The sequence below is a fragment of the Gallus gallus genome, chromosome 11 (assembly GCF_016699485.2).
Source record: "Gallus gallus isolate bGalGal1 chromosome 11, bGalGal1.mat.broiler.GRCg7b, whole genome shotgun sequence".
NCBI classification, from domain to species: Eukaryota; Metazoa; Chordata; class Aves; order Galliformes; family Phasianidae; genus Gallus; species Gallus gallus.
This window is the reverse complement of record NC_052542.1, coordinates 18,674,832-18,689,311: the sequence shown is the minus strand read 5'-3', so window position 1 is coordinate 18,689,311 and position 14,480 is coordinate 18,674,832. Positions and strand designations below refer to the sequence as shown.

At 51.0% G+C, this 14,480-nt stretch overlaps 3 protein-coding genes across 8 annotated transcripts in view; 2 read left to right on the top strand and 1 right to left on the bottom strand.

The window, feature by feature from the left end:
• Window positions 1-23: 23 nt before the first annotated feature.
• On the top strand, window positions 24-2,572 carry NOB1 (NIN1/PSMD8 binding protein 1 homolog). The gene is made up of 9 exons (XM_414227.8): window positions 24-113; window positions 187-319; window positions 398-531; window positions 596-667; window positions 752-889; window positions 963-1,190; window positions 1,431-1,528; window positions 1,655-1,799; window positions 1,973-2,572. The coding sequence occupies exons 1-9, from the start codon at window positions 51-53 to the stop codon at window positions 2,240-2,242; spliced, it is 1,281 nt and encodes a 426-aa protein (XP_414227.2). The 5' UTR covers window positions 24-50; the 3' UTR covers window positions 2,243-2,572.
• Window positions 2,573-3,150: 578 nt separating this feature from the next.
• NQO1 (NAD(P)H quinone dehydrogenase 1) lies at window positions 3,151-5,006 on the top strand. Of its 3 annotated transcripts, none has more exon segments than NM_001277621.1 (6): window positions 3,151-3,254; window positions 3,684-3,785; window positions 3,858-3,988; window positions 4,125-4,238; window positions 4,310-4,411; window positions 4,487-5,006. In NM_001277621.1, coding segments are annotated over 6 exon segments (762 nt in total). In that variant the 5' UTR covers window positions 3,151-3,247; the 3' UTR covers window positions 4,793-5,006.
• A 1,545-nt stretch (window positions 5,007-6,551) lies between these two features.
• NFAT5 (nuclear factor of activated T-cells 5) overlaps window positions 6,552-14,480 on the bottom strand; it is a 65,351-nt gene continuing 57,422 nt past the window's right edge. For 3 of the 4 annotated variants that reach the window (XM_015292583.4, XM_015292587.3, XM_046899518.1), the window contains 2 exons: window positions 13,536-13,782; window positions 6,552-13,362 (listed from right to left, as the gene is read on the bottom strand). In XM_015292583.4, the coding sequence (XP_015148069.3) occupies window positions 13,544-13,782 (239 nt within the window). In that variant the 3' untranslated portion in view covers window positions 6,552-13,362; window positions 13,536-13,543. The remainder of the gene's footprint in view (window positions 13,363-13,535; window positions 13,783-14,480) is intronic. The other variant, NM_001199000.3, reaches the window with a different exon arrangement.

Sequence of the window (14,480 nt, the reverse complement as noted above, 5' to 3'; positions counted from 1 at the left end):
CGTCGGACCCCGCGCGGCGCTACGGGGTGCGGGGAGGGACACGGGCGGGCATGGCGCGGGTACCGCATGTCGTGGCCGACGCCGGCGCGTTTCTGAGCGGCGCCGCGCTGCAGGTACGGACCGAGGGCACCGGGATGAGGGGGGGGGGGAGCCTCCGGGCCGGGCTGACCCGCGGTCCGCCCGCAGGACGTGGCGCAGAGCGTGTACACCGTGCCCGAGGTGCTGGCCGAGATCCGGGACCGGCGGGCGCGGCGCCGCCTGGCCGCGCTGCCCTACGAGCTGCAGCTCCGCCGCCCGCGGGCCGACTTCGTGCGGACGGGTGAGTGCGGGTGGGGGCGGCGGGGCCGCGCGCGGCCGTGGGGATAACGGCCTTCCTCTCCCCCTCCCGTGCCCGCAGTCACCGAGTTCGCCAAGCGCACCGGGGACTTCCCCAGCCTGTCGGCCGCCGACCTGCAGGTGTTGGCGCTCACGTGCCAGCTGCAGGCCGAGACCGCGGGGCCGGGCAGCGTCCGCCTGCAGCCCCCGGACAAGGTAAGGGCGGGGCGGGGGGGCGGGGATGGGCTGCGGGCACTGCTGAGCCCGGCGCTGCCCACAGGTGCGGCTCAGCTCCAGCCCGCGGCACCCCGAGGCAACGCTGCACCTCGCCGGCTTCCACCTGCCTGCCAAGGTACGGGGCGTGGTGGGGACAAAGAGGGGCGTGGGGGGTGAGAGGAACGGGGGTGTGGAGCCCGGGGCCGCTGTGTTTCCCCAGCACAAGCGCCCGCGGAAGGGCCGACAACAGCACGGCCCCGACAGCAGCACGGAGCTGCCCGACAACGCTGAGTTTGGCTCCTTCCTCTACTGGAGGCCGCCCCTGCCCAGCATCGAGGATGAGCTCCAGGAGATGCTGGTGAGGCCGCAGTGCTCACTGCCCCGCATCCCGGCTCCCTGGTGTACACAGCACCAACCGCCCATCTCCACAGAAAACACACAGCATCTCCAGCAGCCCAGCGGCCACCGATGAGCTCCAGAACTCAGAGGATGGGGATGGTGCCGAGGAGGAAGAGGATGACGAGGAGGAGAGCGATGATGACAACGAGGGCTGGATAACACCAAGCAACCTGAAGCAGGTCCAGCAGGACACGGGGCACTGCGACACCGTGCCTGCCAACGTGCAGGTCGGCTGCGTCACCACAGATTTCTCCATGCAGGTGAGTGCTGCCTCACATGGCGCTGGCTCCAGCCCCCAGCTCGGTTGATCCCACACACGTACCGTACAAAAGTCACCCCGCGGTGCCTTCTTTTGTGTTCGGAGTTGCCAGTTCTTCCCACAGCAGAGGCCTACACAGAGCCTGTTGGCTTTGCTGCCCTTGGCTTCTCGCTGCCCGGGCAGGCAAACTTGTGTGGAGCTGCTGGGCTCATGGCATCTGGCTTTCTCCCCCTCATGGCAGAACGTGCTGCTGCAGATGGGCCTCCACGTGCTGGCAGTGAATGGCATGCTGATCCGCCAGGCCCGGAGCCACATCCTGCGCTGCCATGGCTGCTTCAGGTGCGGGCACAGCACCACCAGGGCAAGGGGCAGTCTCTGGGGCTGGGCAGCAATCCCACTCCTGAGCTGAGCCTCTGCTCTGCATCCCAGGGAGGAGTAAATCCCCTCCGTCTGTGTCTGCCGCAGGACAACTTCGGACATGACCAAGGTCTTCTGCCCTCACTGCGGTAACAAGACGCTGAAGAAAGTTGCTGTGAGCGTCAGTGAGGATGGGAGCCTCCACATGCACTTCTCCCGCAACCCCAAAGTGCTGAACCCGCGGGGCCTCAGGGTGAGTCGCTGCATGGGCTGGGCCAGGTCGAGCTGTGGTCGCCTTCCAGATGTTCCACTTACTGCAGGGACTGCTGGGCTTCTTTTGCTGAGTTCTCTATAAACCAGCAGTCACTGTGAAGGTCCTCTAACCAAGAGTTGCCCCAGAGGCTTAACAGTGTGTTCTTTGGGCAGTACCCGCTGCCAGCACCGCAGGGAGGGAAGCACGCCAACAACCCGCACCTGGTGGAGGACCAGCCCTTCCCGCAGCAGCGGCTGTCCCGCAAGGCCAGGCAGAAGACCAACGTCTTCGATCCCGACTACGTCGCAGGGGTCTCTCCCTTTGCAGAAAATGACATCTACAGTCGTGCAGCCAACCTGCAAATCCGGGACAGGGCGCTGGGCGCTGGCAGGAGGCGCCTGAACCCCAATGCTGTGACAAAGAAGTTTGTGAAGAGGAGATGAAAGGCAGTGCATGGCCTTTGGCAGTGCAGCTGCGAGGGAAAGGGAAAGGCGGGCTGCCCGGGCGCTGCATGGCACCTGGTGACAGCAGGAGGGTGAGATGCCTGCAGCAGCAGCACCCAGCCTTTCCTTCTGGGCTTCAGGTGTCTGTGGGGCAGGCAGCAGCAGGGGCAAGGCTCTGGATGTGTGAGGCACTGACCCTGGCTGCCTGCCAGACCCAGCACCAGGTGGAAGGTGCTGGCTACGCTCCTCGTGGGGTGTTGGCATTCCTGTTTATTTCCAAGGCACCATGTTGAATGACAGCATTGCAAATAAACACGAAATGCTACATCATCGTGACTCAGTCTTTTTTTCATTGAAGGGAAGGCAGGGCTGTTGGGCTGGGGTCCACTGGCAGCACCCTGGGGGAATTTCTATCAGGGCACTCCCTGACAAGCAGATATTGATTGCAAATGTTATGGCCACCCCAGCCCTTGCTGGGGCTCTGTGCCCATCTGCATCTGCACAGCAACCCAAACCACCCCACCTGCACTGCACGGCTGCTCCTGCAGCTACACGCTGCTGGACGTGGGGCAGGGTGCTGCTCACAGGGACGGGGAGGGCAGGGTCAGGGTGTGCGCCCCTGGGGAAGCCCCATGCAGGTGACAGCCCCCGGCTCCCACCAGGGCAGGGCAGACCCGTGACACGAACGCGGGCAGCTGGTGGCTCCCGGGGGGGTGAAAGCAGCGGGGGGGTTTGGGGAGGCGTGGCTGCGCGAGGGCAGCGGGTGATGCCGCAGGCAATGGGTGCAGGCAGGGACACGGCTGGGGACGCGCCACGGGCCTGCGATCTCGCGTGCGAGCAGCGGGGCGGCACGAATAAATCTCGGTACTGCACGCTCCGCCTCTCGGCCGCCCCCCCCCGGTCTCAGCAAGCCCTGCCCCGAGCGAAGTTCAGCCCAGTATTTGTACTGTCCGCGAGCGGCGTTCAGGCCTCGCTCCAGTCCCGCTCGTAGGAGCCGAGCCGGCAATGGCAGGTAGGTCAGCACTGCTACCAGTACGGCTGGATCCTGCCCGGGGCCAGTGAGCGGCACCGGGGCCTCGATGCTGCGGGCTCCGGCTGTGCTTCCCTCTCTGCAGCACCGATGTGGAGCAGATGATTAACTACCCCTCTAAATGCTGCCCTCCCGGGTTCACGTGGCCTTAGAGCTGCAGCTCCTGGCACGGATTGCCTGGGGCAGCGGCAGAGTGCTGGTAGGGATTGGTGGGGGGGCAGCTGTAGGGGGGTCCGTGCAGCATCCACGTGGTATCCGCGGGGCTCCGCAGGGCAGCGTGGACCACTCCTGGGTACAGCCACGTGGGTCCATTGGCCCCGGTACCGCTGAGCAGCACCCTCCCCGCAGGCCGCAAGGCGCTCATCGTGCTGGCGCACCCCGAGAAAACCTCTTTCAACCACGCCATGGCAGCAGCAGCCAGCAGCGCGCTGCGGGACAAGGGCTGGGAAGTCACCATCTCTGACCTCTACGCCATAGGGTTCAATGCCGTGCTCTCACGGCGCGACATCACCGGTACGAGTGCAGCCATCATCCCCACCGTCCCCCCAACCCGCTGTTCCTCCCTGAGCCCCCACCTCCCCTCAGGACCCCTCAAGAACCCCGAGTGCTTTGTCTACGAGATGGAGACGGCGCATGCATGGAAGGAGGGACGCCTCAGCAGCGACATCGTCGCCGAGCAGAAGAAGATTGAAGCGGCTGACCTGATCATCTTCCAGGCACGGCTGCCACACAGTACTCATTGCATGGGCTGGGGTGATTCTGTGGGGGGTGGCCGGTTTTGGAGGGGCTGTTTCAGGGGCTGGGAAGAGCAGCAGCACTCGCTGCCTGACCCAACACCACCTGTGCCCGCAGTTCCCACTGCAGTGGTTTGGGATGCCAGCCATCCTCAAGGGCTGGTTTGACCGCGTTTTCACCGACGGCTTCGCCTACTCCATGGCCACCATGTATGACCAGGGGCCCTTCCAGGTAGGCCTCAGGGCTGTGGGGGAAACACGTGCTGGCCCTGCAGCCCCTGCCTCCCCCCTTCCCTTCCTCAGAAGAAGAAAGCCATGCTGTCACTCACCACCGGCGGGATGGGCTCCATGTACAGCCCCAGCGGCATCAACGGCGACATGAACGTGCTGCTCTGGCCCATGCAGGTAGTACGGACGGGGCTGGGGAGAGCGTGGTGCTGGGGGGCACTGTGCTGACAGCTCCTCCCGCCCCGGCGGCAGCGGGGGACCCTGCACTTCTGCGGCTTCCAGGTGCTGGCGCCCCAGATTTGCTACAGCGTGCGCTACGCGAGCCCTGAGGTGCGGGCACAGATGCTGAGTACATGGAAGAGCCGCCTGGCAGCCATTGAGAAGGAGAAGCCCCTCAGCTTCGTCCCCAACAGCTGCTTCGAGATGAGCCCGGCCGGCGGCTTCGTGCTGAAGCGCGATGTGCTGGCAAAGCAGGAGGGGCAGCAGCACGGGCTGTCGGTGGGGCAGCACCTGGGGAAGGCCGTGCCCCTCGACGGGCAGCTCCGGGCCCAGGAGTAGCAGCCAGGCCCTGCGCCCACACTGAGGCCAAGGCCTGGCCTCACAGCACCTCACGCAAGGGCAGTCCCCATTGCCTCATGCTCTTCTGTTTTTCCACTTTCCCTTTCCTGACATTTTTCTGCACATTTTTTCTCAAAATTGAGGCCTTTAAGGCACAAGGGCAGGGCCTGTGGTTGGGGCCTGTGTGAATGCAACAATAAATCGAGGTCTAGAACCTGGTGGTGGTGTGCTCTTCTCTGCCCCCGTGAGGCAGTGCAGACCCACGCCCAGCTCTGCTGTGGATCTGGGGGGCTGCCCCATGCCCACCCCCAGAGCTGGGCAGGAACCCTGGGGACAGCTGGCATCGGGCGGCCTCACTGCAGTCAAGGCCACAGCTCTGATTTCCAGATCCCCAATTTTCAGGTCCCGTTGTGTCCTGGGAAGCCTCAGCACCCCATCCCTCACCTCCTGCACGTGCTGTGGAATCTGGAGGACAGTCTGGACTGAAGTTAAAAGAAAGAGGTCTGAGGGCCTCTCCGAGCCAGCAGCCGTCACTGCAGAGAAAGAAGCATAGCGCTGGCTAAGCCATGTGGGGCAGGGGGTGGGAGGCCTGAGCTGGGGGGCTCCATCCGTAGCAGTGTGCATGGGATTATCAGGATTATCAGCGTGGGCAGTGAACACTGCATGGGACTGAGCTCAGAGGGAGAGTGAGGCTGTGCCGGGCTGCAGGAAGGAGTTCCTCTGCTCCCTTTTCTCACCCACTCAGAAGGTGAGGGGGGAGCATGACAGTGACACAGCTCTCTGGGGACAGGCTCTGGGACAGTCCCTGTCCGTGAGGACGTGGCCAGGAGCTAGGACTTGGATGCATCATTGAAAAGAAATGCTAACAGGAAACAACGCCCACACAGCAACGCATGCCAACACACTCCCCTTCCTCCCACAGCAAGCAAACCGGTGCTGCATTTCCTCCTGTTGCGGTACAGCAGAGTTCAAAGGTCTGACCTCTGCTCCAGTATCGTACAGCAACGCACTCAGTCAGTGCTCAGGGTAAGTTTAATGCTTTTGTTTCTTACCTCTGTTGTAGTTTCCCCCATCCTGGAGGTGCACAAAGCCCGTATCACCACACACCGGAGCACTCTCTGCACAAGCTGACTTCTGCCAAGTTGTATCCCCGTTATTTCTCCAGCCTGCACATCCATCTGAAAATTCCAAAAGGGAACTACCTCAGACCATGCACTGCCTTTCCCACAAAGCATCATCTTGATCAAGCTTACTCCCAAGAATGCAGCCACATTCACCAAGGCATACTTTCAGTTACATTAATTGACTGTACTCGCTAGTCTATTCATTACACCTCATTGCATCCAGCTGAGCCATGAGGCTGATCCCAGACCTCAGCCTTGCTGCCAGCTCTGCCCGAACTGAGCGGGGTGAAGCCACCGCCAGCCCCACAGAAGAGCCCATGGACAGGGCTGTGGGAGACCACAGAGGGAATCCCATCTGAGGCAAACCACGAATGACCTACCTGAAAGCTCTGTAGCTCAAAGCTGGGCTTTGGGTAGTAAGCAACATAAGTGACGTTGGACCTAAGACCACGTAATAAAAAAGAAACATTAGAATTTTTTTCCCCCAAAAGTGTATGCATGACACAGTGCCTCTTCCTATGGAACAGCACAAGGGATGCACCATAAGGCACAAACCCGTGCACTTCTGTCTTCCCAAACAGCCACTTTTTTCCCCAGCAGAGAGAAGGTGTCCTTGAAAAGAACCACAACAAGACTTTACACTGCAAAATGAAAACTTTCATTGTTTTATTCTTGACTGCAGCTGTTTACAGAAATATAGTTGCGAGTATACAAATGTCCCAATAGAAGCAAAATATTTTTATTTTTTAATATTCAACAAGTTATCACAGGATAGCTAAAAACATAGATGCAAATGAAATATCCCCCTCATAGAACAAACCGAAAGCACTGGGGATCAGTGCTTTGAAAATCCCATCTACGAAAGCCATATACACAGAAATGCACAGGGAATATCTGGTGCTACTTTCACATTGCAGGACAAGGGAAAAGGCAGCTCAGCGGTTGATCAGTGCACTGCAGGAAAACATGGCAGAAAAGGTGGCAGCACCACGAGACAGATGCAGGTGTTAACAGAGGTAGAATGCTCTGATCTGAAAGATTTTGGAGCTTACTCATCAGCAGCGAGCTTTCGTAAAGTGAGGCGACTCCACATTTTCAATAGTGTTCAAAATTAAAAAGCTTCAGCAATGCTGTGGGCTTTTAAGTGGGACACTGGAACTTGTCTCCAGTTCCACTATTCCTGGGGGGGGGCAGTGCCTGGGGGCTCCACGGCACAGCAATGCTGCTTGGCAGCCTGGGCCAGCAGCACGGGGCAGATCCTCACCAGCTTACAGGGGGCAGCTCTGCAGACTAAAGGGAAGTTAAGGCAATTTACATCATCCAAACATGGGACCCTTTCCTCATCTTAATTACAACAAATGCACACAACGTCTTCAGTGGGCTATGTACTGAAATTCTGGAGGCTAAATTGAGCACTTGCAAAGAATTTCGGTGAGTATCCCACAGGAGGCAGTGAAATCCTCTTGTTCCTCACCTCGTCCCAGTATACTGATATGTTATGAGCAATTTCATCAATTGTGATAGCAAAAGCTACAGGTCTCCAGCTCCAGAAGCAGTGGAAATCATCTCAGAGAAAAGAAATGAGGATGCTACTTTCAGTTTAGCAGAGATGCTTTGACAACAATGTCTACTGATCAACCTCACGCCAAACTGCAGTGGAGTCCATAAGATTTGGCATGAGGAGTCACGATGGACAAAGCACACACTGCTGAGTTCACGATCTGGGATTCCTTTTAGGGAGCTCAACTTCTCAGACAACCTGCATGAAATCGGTATGGGTCGGGACAGCATTCCCTATGGGGAGGAACTGGGGAGAGCTTTCACAGGGCTCCAGGGAGACAGCGCTCCAGATATCAACTACTTCAATAAAAATAAAAACAGGTTTAGGGACGCTTCCCCTTACATGCGAGGATTGGAGCAAAGAGAAGAGGAATGCCTACAGACTAAGCCTCAGCATCACGACCCAACCGCAACCCAAGCTGAGCAGCCGCTGATATCCCTTGCTGGGCAGATTCACGAACCCACTGTAAGAACACTGCTGGTGTCAGCTCAGCTGAGCACACGCACCGCTGCTCCGTGCCTGCAGGAGCTGCTCGGAGACACAGACAGGAAGCGGTGCTGGCGGCAGCTCTGACCGAGCTGCTCCAGGAGAGCACACAGAGCACACACAGGTGCAGAAAGTGTGCGCTGCCACAGCGCCCGTCCTGTGGGCTGACCTGACGGTGCTGTCGGTTCACAACACATTTGCAACTATTAATAAAAATATACAAAAATACAAAACTGTATAGCTGATTTCAGCAGCCACTTTAACCCCACAGACATGAGTGACTTTCAAAAGCAGAGACTGCTTCCGAAGCAACGCTACCAACAGTGCCACACGAACAGTACTGAAAGGTGTTCTACAGCTACCAACGAGCTGCTGGAAAACCTCAGTAAATATGAAAAAATGGATATAATTTCAGGGTAATAAAAATGTAAATATAGCAGTACTCTACACATCTACTGACTATTTATAATAGATATGACTCCTCTATATACATATATACAATCCTTGAATATACAGGCATTGCCTATTTACACACCTACACTGATTGTATGAAAGGAAAAGCCTCTCCTGTGTAACCCCTCAGCTGACTGCTGCCATACGCAGCTGGTGTAATCGGTCTGAATGTGAACGTGAAGCACTCACAACCTATCCCAAAATACTGCTCCGAATTAAAGAGACAACCCCCAGAATAAATGAACACCTTCCACCTACAACTCACGGTTGAGCGCATGCAAAGCAATTCATTCTCCTCCCTCTCACTTCTATCGCTCAGGTATGTGTCTGCAATCCTTGCACTCCTCTCCTGTAGTAAGTGAAAAAATAAACCAGCATCATTCAGGTACATGAGATTGAGAAACTGACACAAAGCCCTTACCAACCCGGAATGGAAGTGCACACGCACGCCTGCACGCACGTATGGCAGGAACTGTGCTTAGCTTTAGTCCAATAGAAACTTCTGATTTTGATGTTAAATAAGCCCAAATGCTACTCAACCTGCGGTTTAAAACATCCTTCAAGTCAAACACAAGCTTCTCACTTGTTTGGTATTCTCTGAAGACTCCAGAAATGAACGAAACATCTGTTCAGACAAGTTTCATTTTTAGAAACTACAACACAAATTATATTACAAATCTTTCGTTTTGATCCCATTACCTAAACCGGGGCAATGCCCACCACCACAGCTGCCAGGTGCTCAGTGTTTCCAGATTAAAAAAAGCATGCCCAATTTACAGAAGTTTATTGATGTTTCATTCTATCTTAAAACTGAACTACTGTCCATGATTAAAAAAAAGTCTTATATATATAACAGAACGGCTGGTGATCAAACCTCTACTTGGAAGCAGTAAGGCTGGAATTGTTTCCTGAACTATTTTGATGTTAAATAGCAAAGCACTGGGCTTCAGAAACTGCTGGAAGAGTAAGCAGCAAAGAGGCAATTAATAACAAAAGGTGGAGTTGCCAATGAAGCACAAAGCACCAATAAATTCCTGCCAGGAGATGTTAGCTCATTACTTTGTGAATTACGCTACTCAAAGTTTTGTTTGTTGTTTCTTTTTACTTGTAAAACAAGGTATAGGCAGACATGAACCCAAGGCTGGTGGTTAGCAGATACACCTCTGTAGCTTTTTATCTGTGCAAATAAATCTCTGTTCTGTAAATCAGACAGCAGAGAGGCACCTACAACTGGAGGAACAGCCCATGTTTAGGACAGAGGCTCAGATGGGTTCAGAGAGAGCTCAAGCAGCAAACTAGCAGAGAAAACCCACCAGAGTAACACAGGTCTGGTTTTGCACTTTTCACCTAGTAGTATTTCTTGCATTTAACTGCTGCTTTATGTATGGTAGTGGGTTCTCTTTTACAGTGGTGTTAGGAACTTCAAATGTACAGCCGAAATGTCTCACTATCTTCCAACCTTCTCCAGAGAAATGGATTAGATGTGACACCACTACCTTTAGCTCTGTGCCCGCAAGCGTCCACCTGCCCTCAGCCCAACAGGCACAGCAGCATCAACATGCAGAGGAGTAAACAAAGGGATTGAAAACGCAGAATAAGCTCCAATGATCAATATCAACTGGTTGTCACTAATGTTCAGGACTGATAGCATACCAATGTGGCTCACACTGCTCTTGTCTCTTTCTGCCATGAAATCCTGCAGGCTGTCCTGAAGCTCGTTATTGGCTTATCAAACCCCTCGTTACAGCTGTTTGCAAGCAGCAGTTCCAGCACTAATCAACCACTGAGCAATCTTTTCCTTCATAAGACAAATACTTTTTGTAACCAAATCACATGTTCAAAGTGTTGTACATTTAAACATTGACCTAAAATGAAACGAGATAAATTTAAACACAATAAATGAAAGGTGTTATCCAAAAGTGAAAAATGTGATAGCACAGCCCTTTTTTTTTTCTTTTTCTTTTTAAATAAGCCACCTAAAATACGCACACAGTTCAAACATACCCTCCGCTGGAGCTGTAGCAGTCTTGGTATAAAGTTCTCTTTTGGACACCTAACTTCTTAATTGGAAAATTGGTCCCTGGTGACTTGGCACTGACCAACAACACTTCAACAAAGGATACACCCTTCAAAACAATGGAACGAACTGAAGCAACATACAAGTGAACGTGTCATTCCTATTACTTCTTCTGTGTATGAAGGCCCCAGATGACACCTGACAGTTTGTCCTGGGACTGGGATCCTGCAAAGCCACCAGCTCATCTGTGAGTAACTGGCTATCAACTTCCACAACCATCTGGAAGCTGTTTCGGTCCACAATTCTCAGTCTTGTACGCATCCTCATCTAGCATTTAGTCAGTTCTGCAAGGTTGCTATTTTCATGTCATGAACCATAACAGGGTTTTATTAATATTTGCTCTTAGCAGAAAAAAATATATATATATAAATCACAGGAAGAAAAAGTATGGTTTGGGGTTATAAAGCAGCTCTGGACAGTATGAAGCAGGGAATTCTTTTTATCGTGATTAAAATTTTAAACATTTTAGCATAATCATAAATTAAAAGTTAAACCACAGAGGCACTAATAATAAAATATTAAATAGACAGTGATAGAGGATAAAAGCTGAATGGCTCATTCTGAATGAAACCCCGTTATCCGCTCTACGCCTAAATGCCTACGGGTTTCCGTGCTAGATTGAACTGCTGAGTGACAGACACCAACACACACGGTGAAGCTTCTCATAGCCAGCTGGAACAATACATTGCCTGATGGAATGGCGAGAGATGAACAAGTTATTTATGTTGCAAAAAGTACTTAAATACTCAATAAAGACATAACAAACCCCACCCCACCCCACTGTTATCAGACGCCACGTTGTGGTAGAACATCAGACAAACTCACAAATTTACCACAAAAATGTGTGGCAAAAAGAATATTTTATATATATGTATATATATAAATTTTTATATTTATGCCAATGTACTCACTCAGTACAAATAGCAAAATAGTATACCATTTCCTAAATACAAAATATAGCTTTCCAAAAAAATGAAACACACATTAGATATAAACCATCCAAAACTTGAACGATTGAAAACTGTATTCAAAATTAAATGACCCAGAGCAGGTCTCTTTCTGAAAAGTTCCCTTCATATCGGCAAGAAGCCTTACTACTGAAAACGTAATTCAATGCCTCTCAATGAGAGAGAGAAAGAGAGAGACAGAAAGAGAAAATGAACGTTATGACAGACCGACAAACAGGAAAAACCACTGAAACAAACAAAAACTCTACACGGCTCAACTAAGCACACGGGTTAGGGAAAAAACACAGTAAACAGACTAAAGTAACTTAAAAACCATTTACAGACTATTCTTTGTTATTTAAAATAACAACAATGAAGTATGACATGATATCAACTACACTATACCGAGGCATAATAGCCATACATGACAGCTGTTTGGCTCTAACTGCAATAACAGCTTTCTACGTGCAGAAGGAGAAGAAACGAACATCCGAATGGGGCTGCAGTGAGATATCACAAAACCTTCCGGACAGTTGGAGCACCCAAAAAATTCATGTCTCACAACACAACTGCATGGTTTGGAGTGGGTTGGCTTTACATTCTGGAACGAGTCGATGTCTGACAACCTAGAAGCTGTGCCTAGGGGACTGTCAGGAGGAGAATAACACTTCAAATTTGCAACGAGCTATAAAGACGCAACAGCTCAGGATAAGGGGAAATTTTCAAGAATGTGTGAAAGTGATTTAATTTCCCCGTTTGGAGTAAAGTCAAACAGAAGATGTACAACAGCTGGGAAGCGACTGGTTAAGGGGGAATCCCACATTTGATGGGATGCAAAAGAATTGCTTCCTCTTTCCTTAATCTTTATTTGTCAGAGCCTGTTTGACCAAGCATTTTAACAGCACAAGAGCTGGCGTCATGAACTCCTAAAAGCTGCTTCTGATCTTGAAAGAGAGCAGGATTTTTATAACACTTCCAAAAACATAATAGGAAACTGAGGAAGAGAGAAGGAAAAACATAAAAAGAACAAAAAGGAAAAAACGGGTTTGAGAATGGGTAATGCAGCTTCAACAAGTTCTGACCCATACAGTCAGCATGGGAGACCAAAAGCAGTTGTTTCTTCAGCCAGGCAGAATATTCTTTTCAAGTGGAAGCTATTTAAGAGGTTAAGATTTTTAGAGCATAATTTAACTGAAAACTCCCCTTTGTTTCTTCAATTTGTTAGAGCCACCAAACCCTTGCTCTATTTACAGTTACATGTAAAGGACACGGATAACTGTTAATCATGTTCTCAGATGGGAAGCACCCACCTCTGTCAGGCTACCTACAGCTCAGGCTACCCGAGCAAGAAATTCTCTGCTCATTTGTTATGTGTGTAAATATTTTCATTGCCCCCTACTGCAGTTAATAAATCACAGTATTAGCTCTCCCACTTAACTGTAAAACATCCAGTCCCTTCATTTACTGACAGCTATGAGTCACGATTCACGTCACAGGTATTTGATGTTTCTGCTTCACTAGCTTTTCTAGTCAAAAGAGGGGATGTGAAGAAGAGAAGGGGAAAACAAAAGTAAACGTGGTAGTACGTATTACCTTCTAACAACAACAATAATAACTGACCAGATATGCTTTAAATTCAAAGAGCATCCCACTCTTGGTGGGCACTGGGAGTCAGGTAACAGTACAATCCTATGCCCTTGTAAAACAAAGCATAACTTTTCAGCATTATTGGCACTACGAATCTTGAATCTCAAATAATACAGTCATAGCCTTAGGTGCTAGACACTGCAACTGGCCACGTATGTGCTCTTTAGAAAAGAGGGCCACTTTTTGACAGAAGCAATCAGTTCCATGCTGCCTAATCCAGAGTCACAAGGTTTGAGAGGATCCAGGAAGTCATCACCTCTTTCTTCAGAGAATTTCTGCATTAAAAAAAAAAGGCAAGCAAAAAAAGTTAGACATAACAGAAGTCACCTTCCTACTTCTATACAGTTCCTTCATCTCATCTTGAAAATGTCCTTTACACTGACTACAACTAGCTGAATAAAAGAATGCACAGCAGGAAAGAACCCAGAAACACAAACACACTACTTACTTGCCTCACTAAAACGAGCCGGTCATATTGTTCCCCTGGTTTTGCAGTGAAACAAGCAGATCATCTATTTTCTCAATATTCTGACTGGGTGCCATAGCTGAAGGTAGTGGAGAAGTCTCAGGTATCTGCTGGGAGAGAAGCGCTGGCACTGCTGCTTGTCCCTCGCTCTGTGGCTGACCTGGCTGACTGATAGCCATCAACTCATCAGGCAGTGCAGCTGGTCCAGAAGGCAGCAGCTGGCTACAGTCTGTTAAGCAGTAAGTGAAGAACAAAAAGACAATTCCAATTTGATTAATGCACGCAGTGAATTAGCCAACTTCTTCCTATATATCTCTACTGACTCTGTAGGATTACAGGCAGTTTTCACATCATCACCTTTGCTCACCACTCCCTACAAGTATATGCTCAAGGTATACACACTGAATTATGGACTCTGTTTTATGACCAAACACTATTAATATGTCAGAGAAAAATATTTTGCTAGAAGAAAAACAAGATGTGTGACATAAGAGAAGCACTAAGTGTGCCCACTCCCTGTCTTTATAAGTAACAGATGTGTCTTTTTCAGGTCAGTCAAAGTATCCCCTAGCTCTTCCTACAAGTCTGCAAGAGTTCACACAGCAAGACACAAACTTAGGTATAACCACAGACCAGTTACAGGGCGATCTCTTTCTCTTCAGATATTTTCTAAGATGTTATAATCACTGCATCTGTTGCTTCTGGAACTTCACAGGTATGCACGCCCTTTACGGACAGATGAAAGTATCTGCATCCCAAAGAACTTTCAATAGAGGCTAGATACAGAGATGAGATACAGAAAATTGCAAGCTTATAAATTTAAAGGGGTTTCAAATATACATCACTGGATGCTTTTCTGAACTAAGCAGCTTCAAAAAATCTTTCCTTTTCAACAACGCGTGGAAACTCATTACAGAAACCAAATAC

Bases quoted from the DNA above. Each gene is read 5' to 3' on its own strand.
- NOB1 (XM_414227.8), top strand. From the start codon at position 51: ATGGCGCGGGTACCGCATGTCGTGGCCGACGCCGGCGCGTTTCTGAGC. The intron at 532-595 runs GTAAGGGCGGGG...CGCTGCCCACAG, and splicing joins GCCTGCAGCCCCCGGACAAG to GTGCGGCTCAGCTCCAGCCC. The intron at 890-962 runs GTGAGGCCGCAG...CCATCTCCACAG, and splicing joins ATGAGCTCCAGGAGATGCTG to AAAACACACAGCATCTCCAG.
- NQO1 (NM_001277619.2), top strand. The intron at 3,786-3,857 runs GTACGAGTGCAG...ACCTCCCCTCAG, and splicing joins CTCACGGCGCGACATCACCG to GACCCCTCAAGAACCCCGAG. The intron at 3,989-4,124 runs GCACGGCTGCCA...CTGTGCCCGCAG, and splicing joins CTGACCTGATCATCTTCCAG to TTCCCACTGCAGTGGTTTGG.